At 40.7% G+C, this 8,336-nt stretch overlaps 1 protein-coding gene across 5 annotated transcripts in view; it reads left to right on the forward strand.

Moving 5' to 3' along the window:
• Positions 1 to 8,336, forward strand: part of ZMYND11 (zinc finger MYND-type containing 11) — a 74,338-nt gene that overhangs the window by 33,696 nt on the left and 32,306 nt on the right. For all 5 annotated transcript variants that reach the window (XM_018554182.1, XM_018554183.1, XM_018554184.1 and 2 more), the window contains one exon: positions 1,278 to 1,437. In XM_018554182.1, coding sequence (XP_018409684.1) covers positions 1,278 to 1,437 — 160 coding nt within the window. The remainder of the gene's footprint in view (positions 1 to 1,277; positions 1,438 to 8,336) is intronic.

Raw genomic sequence — 8,336 nt, forward strand, 5'->3', positions numbered from 1 at the left:
GCGCCTGTGTCGGCATAGAGATCAGAGGGGTCACAGACCGACACCCAGCGGGGAGGAGAGAAAGGGTCAGGGGGCAGAGAGGAGAGAGCTCTCACAGGAGGCCAAGATCCCCTCTCACACCATCCCACTCGGCCTCCTGTGACAGAGTCGGAATACTGATCGCTGAGTGTTTTTAAATAACTGAGGACATAGTATGCTTACTGTGTACCCAGTTATGAATAAACAGGAAGTGCTACTTCCTGTTCATTCATGATACTATATCCACAGTTTATAAATGGAGGAGCACTCAATATATAGGCTTCCTGTTCATTCATAACGGGGGCTGCAGAAAAATAGATTTAGGATTTTGTCCTCCCAATCTTTTTTTCTATTTTAAAGGGAAATATCAGGAGTCTGTTTAGACCATTTTTTTTTTATTTTGGTTTCGGTCTAAAAATTTCATTTCGGTGCATCCCTAAATATGATATATGGACACATCCTTCAGGGCTCTCACAGCAACTTTAATAGGTCCCTCGAAAGAAATCCCATGGAAAGAAATAAAATTTAAACTCAAAGGTTGAACTTGAGACCACTGGGCCAGGCCAACTTTACAGCTATCCCTCCCTTCCCTCACATTTCTCTCTTTTTACCCACCTGTTCCATTCTTTTTCCTGTATCCTTCACATATTCCCACTGTTCACCTGGATCTATGGTAACAAGGTCCACAATAACCCAGTTACATCACTAGATCCGATTTGGTTGCCTAGCCTGGCTAGGCTATAGCATTCACAGCTAGGTCACTTATTTCAATATTAATTATTGTCACAACTACATTTCTATGACCCTTCTAGTGGTACCAAACGCCAAGGGAGCTCAATCTTCTCTACTTTGCAATACCACTGTTGGGTTTTTCCATCATTAACCTATTAATCCTACTGGGGCACAGTAATTGAATTAGTTATCCTGCTTTATTAACTTCTATATCCACAAAACTATTGTAACGCATTGTAGCTTAAGAGGTGTTTACTGTGAACCAAACTTCCTGGCAATCATAATGTTCTTTTAATTCAGTGATGAAAATGTATTGAACAGAAAATATATACGGACACATACTGTACATGGGTTTCTGTGTTTTTTTTATTTCCTGAAGTGAAAGCTAGAGTTTCACTTTAAAGAAGCAAATTATTGTTACAGGTTTCTATAGAATTGATAGCAGATGCTATACTTTGGTGGGATGCTCATTATAAAAAGAGAATAGTGTACCCAACACTTAGTATTCTTTATTATGTGTTCATCAGGTACATGACCCGGGTCCATGGTATGCATCCCAAGGAGATAACAAGGCAGCTTAGTCTCGCGGTTAAGGATGGACTGATAGTGGAGACACTAACAGTGGGGTGCAAGGGGTCAAAAGCTGGAATTGAACAGGAGGGTTACTGGCTACCAGGGGATGAAATCGTAAGTAGTAATCCTATATTCTAAACTATGTTCCTTTTCTAATATGGCCTTAATAATATAAAAGTGCTTTTGTGTTTTATGATTCTAGGAGGTATTCATGAAAAGATAACAAGAAACTTTTGGGCAAATGTTCACAGTATTGTATGATTGTGCTACAGGCTTGCTGCTGTAAGATGTGTGTGTGCGCATATTTTGTCTACAGCACTTAAATCTTGCTAAAAAAGATGGTTCAGAGGTCGCTTATGATCATTTAAGATATGATGGACTCCTAGTTGCCAGATTATACTTTTATACTTTTCTTTAGCTTAGAGTTGTCAGGCCAGTGAAAGTTGACTGCTCGCTGTCAATGCCCTTACTTTGTTCCTTGCCTTATTAACTACTTCAGGACCGCCCACTGTCAAAGTTCTGTCCTAAAGTAGTTATACCAAGAACTTGTTCTTGGTATCATTTTAAACAGCCGGAGGTGGCTGTTTAGATGGAAGCGATCGGTTGTACGGTGTGCCCCCCCCCCTCCTCCGCCGGCTACCCTGGGGGCCGCTGTCCCCTGTGCAGGCACAGGACCGGCACGGCGGGTCCCCCCGCATCGATTGCGGGGGAGATCAGCAAGCTGCTAGCCGCTGATCTCTCCTCCGATCACTGGACCCGGAAGTGATGTGTATTACTGTCACTGTGTACTTGTTAGACCCCTATGTGATAGCAATAAAGTTAAGTGTAATAAAAAAAATTAGTCACATATAAAAAAAAAAGTTTTTTTAAAAGTCCCCGTCCCCACATGCACACACATGCAAACGGGTGCAAATTTGTGCAAAAACGTATTTTGCATATCCCTTCGAACATTGGAGTGAGGGCAATAATTCTAGAGCTATCACTGTTAAAACTAAATTGATGAGCAGTCTAAAATGTCTCCTATGGGAATTTTTGGTATTGTAGTTATTTGTGGTTTCATGAGCGAACGCAATTTAACGCTTGATATGTTTAGTATCTATTTACTTGACGTGACCCCGTCTTTTATATTTTACCAAAAAATTGGGTATTATATTCTGTTTCTGTGCACTAAATGTCATTTTAGTGTATTTTATCCTAAAAATACTGGTTTGATAAACATTTGCGCAAATACCGTGCAAAATAAAAAATTGCAACTAGCATTTTTTTTATATATACTACAGGGCCTCTGCTTTCAGAAAATATATCATTGTTTGGGGGGTTTTAAGCTTTTTTCTAGCCAAAAATTCAGATTTTATCATGTGGGGGCAAATATTAGGAAATTGCTCCGGACAGCAAGTGGTTAAAGGGAGTTTGCTTTTTTTAGGAGCCGTCCTTGGCAGTTTGCTTTTTTTTTAATAGGGAAAATGACGCCATTTCCGAAAAAACTTATTGCTTACAAGTGTCCCATAGACGCAAGATATTTATCTCATAATCCGGCTGATTTTAACAATGTTAAGTGGCAAATGTATGACTGTGGGTTCCATACAGTTGTGCCACTCACTTGCTGGGTAAGGTCAGGGGAGGAAGTTCATCTGGATTGGGTTTCCTGGGGGTAACCCTGTTTTTTACCCCAAGAAAAACATGTGCCCAGGGGTTTAGATCTTACATACATCCATACACGCATGTTTAAGAACCAGTTCTCACAAATGTTCATTCCGCAGATCAATCTTTAATTGATTGCACTAAAGATGAAATTTCATCTTATGGTCATGATTAATGGCAACTAGGTAGTAGAAAGGTTCAGACCACGTACGTCCACTGTAGCTGTCAAAACTTCCAAAGTAATGAATCGGATGTAATCATTGCGGGTGGTTACAAAAATGAACAGCTGTCCTTGTTGTTGAACCACTTCTGCTATGGGCCTATTTATTTGGCAGTATTACTTAAAGCAATACATATATGATATTTTATTTTTTTTAAGATGTCAATTTTATCTTTTGGTGATATATGTATGACATGTATGGAAAAACAAAAAAGTTATTTACAAATAAAATAGAGGCTTTTTTTTTTTCTTTTCATGTACAAAAAAAAAGAATTAATAAAACCAAACAAAAAATGTTTTAATAAAGATGGTTACAAAAATTGTTATTAATGGTTAAAAAAAATAGCAGAAAAATTAAAATAATATATATATATTTTTTTTACAGGTTGCTTTAACTGGCATCATATGCAGATCGAAGCTCATCATTTGATCTGTAGATGGATGAAACAGTAGATACAGAAGAAACGATCTTTTATTTGCACTCGAACATTCTGTATTTGCTGGCAAGTGCATACGGGGGCCAGGGGATGTTAATCAGTGGGCCAGAAGGACCCACTATGATAATACAGAAAGCGAGATCTGGGAACTCATGGAGGGTAATTATCAAAATCTGGAGCATCTGTGCCTGGCAACTAATCAGCCTCTCTCTTTCATTTTCAAACCTTTAGGCCTGGTTCACACCTGGGCGTTTTACATTGCGTTTTCATGTGAAAACCAATAATTGCCTATGGGCATGGTTCCCACCGTAGGAACCCGCTGTAAAACGCCCTACGCTTAAAGAAGTACAGGAGCTTCTTTGGGGCGTATTTGCCGCGGGTATCCATTAGGATACAGCCGGATAGCCCTTGGAAACGCGTGTTTGTCGCGCGTTTCTTTTACCGCAAATGGCGTTAAAAACGCCCAACATGAAACGCGCGGCAAACGCGCATATTCCGTACGCCCGTGTGTGTACCCAGCCTAAGTGCTAGTTCACACCAGCCCCAGTGGGTTTTCGGCACGATTCGTTGCTGGATCGCATCCCGGCCGGCTCCCTGCGTTTTGGGGCAGGAGGGGGCTTGCCGGTGTATTAAAGTCATTGGCACCGCAGTCACGCCCACCACCCACCGGCCGCAGTGCGATCACCTGAACGCGTGGCACATCAATGCCCGTGTTTCCGATTCGGTGCGGTTAGAAAAATGCTGCATGCACTATTTTTTCTGTCTGCTCCAGACCGAAACGCAGGCATTGATGTGTCCACGCCCCCTCCCGTCCCAGAACGCAGGGAGCTGTCCGGGATGTGATCCAGTGAGAAGCTTGATTGGTTACTACAATGTTAGCTCTAGATTCTGTCTACTCCAGTTTTTATAGATTCCCCCCTAGAATATTTCAATATAAAAATAAATCTTTGACTGGAACTTAATATGACAGATTTTAAAAGGTATATTTTACTATATAATTAATGGTGTTCCTAGATCTCGTTTTTTTTTTCTAATACCTGCACTTATCTGAAAGTGTTTCTTCAAATAGTGCGAATTTACGCATCAAAATTCCATCTACACAAACCCGTAAGTTAGAATCAAACAATGTAAAGTGGGCTTTTACCCCCTTTCACTAAAAATCACATCAGTGTGCAGTACACTAAATGTGAAATTGTAGTCCATCATATGACTGAGCTTGGAGCGGTGACTACTTTACAACACACACAGGGACCATGGTGAACAAAAGTAGCCACCCTCCAGAAGGAAGGGCAGTGTCGGCACCAATTCAGAGATGATTTGAGGATCTCCAGCCGAATGATACACAAATAAGATACAATTTTGTTAACAGGGCATTTTCAAGATTTACCTCCTGAGTGTAGAGTCACTTTAGGCAATGCAGCTTGGTTGCTAACCTACCCACACTTATAACATTCTGCAAGCCCTGCTGTCTTCTCTAGTGTGCAATACAATAGATCCGGATTGGCTACACAGTGCGTCCCCTCCCTCCTGCTAAAGGTGCCCATACACCTTACAATTATCGTACGATAATCGTATGCGATCGACTTTTCGTACGACAATCGTAACGTGTGAATAGAGTGCACGACCGATAGTAGTGTACAATCGTACGACTTTTGACGCTCAAGCATGTTTGAAAACTTTGGTCGATCGTACGATGTTCGCATGGTTGGTGGCGTTTCCGTTCGTCAAAAGTCGTACGATTAACACTGCGCATGTGCAAACGAAAATAATTGCGGTCAATTACTGCAAGTCGTCCAGGTGTTTTTTCCCAACTACCGCTGATTGAACCTTTCAATAATCGGGGCAGGATGGGGCCGTCGTACGAAAATTGTACGACGGTTCGATTATCGGACGGAAATTTTCGTCCGATAATCGTAAGTTGTATGGGCACCTTAATTCTGCTCTTTAGTTTGTAACAGGAGGCCAATATAAAGACAAGTTAGCACTATGTTGTTGGTTTTTTTTCCTCCTCTGGTTTACTTGGCCTTTTGAAGTGTTGGATCAGTTCCTAATTGAGATATATATATATATATAAATAGACAAGCAGCTGAAATGTATGCAACTAGAATATGTCACCACCTATCTAAGATCTGGGCTGGGTGCTAAATAAACAGGATAGACCCATATTACAGCCACACATACGTACGAACTTACATTCACTCTGACACAGATCTACTGCAGAGGCAAGGTAATTGTATTTGTCCATCGTGTTTTAAAATAAGCTTTAGTAAAAAAAAAAAAAGCTCAAAATGGCTCCTTTTTGCTTTTCAAACAAATTATGTTATTTTTGCTTTTCCTTTTGTTCCTGTTTGTAATGTGAGAGTTAAAGTGAACCTGCTCTTTACTCGTATAGGTTAAGCACAAGATTGCTTTAAAACATTGCTGATTTTAGGTTAAACTCCAGGCAGATGACAAATTTGCTCCAGTTCAAAAACTATTCTGTGTATTTGAATACTGTTGATTTAATGAACTATTATCTTCACAGCTTGGAAAAAAGGTGAGAGAAGGACATTCTGCTGTTTTGTTCTGTTTCATTTCACAATGGGAGGTGTGCTGGCAGCTTACAGGCGACACAATACAAGGAGAACCTTGCTACTCTGATGAGTCCTCAGTCTTTTCTCCAGAGAGGATAGAAGGCAGGGACCCAATACAGGAAGCTGTATAAGGGTTCGTTCACTATATGTGGCAACTGAACAACACCAGTCACCGCTAGGGCACATAGAAAACAACTGAATGGTGTTGATACTTGTATGCTGACAGAATGGATCCTGTCTGCGTCCGAGCAGGCACACCCACACGGACGTGCATTTCGGGTAGCGTACGGCCACATACTCCCATAGAGAAGAACAGGCTGCTGCGCACGAATCACATGCAGCACCTGTCCTTCCCCGGAGCGGCCCGATACAGACGTGCATGCAGCATGGATCTATAAGGGCCGGCTGTTAGTCATGTGAATGAGGCCTTGGGTATCATGAACTTAACATCATAGACACCTTTTTTAAAGCAGATCTAAAGTAAGAAATTGACTTTAGTACCACCCTCTCCAGGTGCTCGCTAAGATGCTCTGATTTGTCTTGTCTGCACATTTAGTCTTCATTTGCCTTAGAGCCACTGTAGGACATTATGCATGTGTGTCTAATGGATGGTTTTTGGTAACGCATACACTTGAAATATCCCTCTTATAACCATTTACCATCCTGTATCTTGTGGGGTCTAAAATATTCCTTATTTTTGTATAAAGCAACTTTTTTTTTTGAATGTAAGCATTGTATTAACCCCTTCATGACTGAGCTTGTTTTTGGTTTCTGTTCGTAAATGACTGACACACTTTTGACATTTTTGCTGTGTGATTCTTCCACGTCAGTAATATACTTTCTTACAAAGTATGCAATAGCAACTTGGCAACTGGGAGTCTAGGAAATAAAAATGTATGGCAATACCAAATCTGGCTAGGAGGCTTACTAGTTCAGCGCTGATACTAGAAAATTAAGTCCCACTTTTCAGGGGCATTTGGCTACACTAACTATCACATCACATTACATTTAAAAGCCATATATGTCCCCCCTAAAAACTTTATTTTAAAGTAAATTGGTCTCACCTTGTCCGCATCACTAAGCATATGATGCAAAAATACATATTCAGAGGTAACTGAAAGCTACATTTGACAAAATATACATGGATCAAAATATAGATAGTAGATAAAGGAATGTTTAAATTTTGACTTTTCTCGTAAAGGTTGACCTTGTTCGCACCCCTGCCCACATCCAGGACTCCGCATTGATTGATTATTTAGAGTGACGTACGGCCCATAACGTTAACAGCCTGTGTCGATGGGCTTTAGGCATGTGTTCATTACATCAGCTGGAGATGCTTCTGAGATCATCCACAATTCATTAACGGGTTCATTTGACCTGCAGTAGACGTCCCTCTTAACATGCATTTGGCCTGCTACAAACAGGATTTGCACCCCCATAGACTTGTATGGGAAAGCAAAACCCATTTAAACGAACAAAAGCCCATTGACACCGTGCCTTAGGCATCTGTAGGGACGGGGTGGGACAGACGTCAACTTTTATTTAAGAAAGTTAAGATTTGCATATAATCTTAGCTGATTATGTGGATGATTTGTTTTTCCATGATATTCTCAGTATGAATTACACAACTTAATGGCAAGTTTACCTTTAAAACTGAACTCTGGGCATAAAAAATTGTAGCCTGCTGCACTTTCTCTATAATATGCTTTACAGTTATTTTTAATAGTAGAAAGACCCTCATGAAGTTACCCAAATCTGCCATCACATGACCGTCAGCACTGTCTCTTCTGGCGATGGAGACTGGTCAGGGCAAGCTGCTCTCTGTGTGGGTCTTCTTGTCACCCCTCTCATTGTGATGTTCAGTTTGGGTTTACTATCTATTCCACATCATCAGAATGCAATGCAGGCTCTGCCAAAAGCACCCTCTCACAGTATATTGCTAAATATCTGAGGATTGTGATGCAACCTGTCACATGACAGCACTTTAAGGTATGATATTGGGCTCTTACCTTTTGGGGGAAAAATAAAGAAGAAATCAAAATAATAGAATGCCTAGGAGCTGCTGGAGTAATAAACAATGTTTTGTTTTTATGACTTAAGTACAGCTTTAACACTAATAGCATTAGTGTCGACCCTCCCCCC

This window comes from Nanorana parkeri, unplaced genomic scaffold, assembly GCF_000935625.1.
Source record: "Nanorana parkeri isolate BGI_ZX_2015 unplaced genomic scaffold, ASM93562v1 scaffold145, whole genome shotgun sequence".
Classification (NCBI taxonomy): Eukaryota; Metazoa; Chordata; class Amphibia; order Anura; family Dicroglossidae; genus Nanorana; species Nanorana parkeri.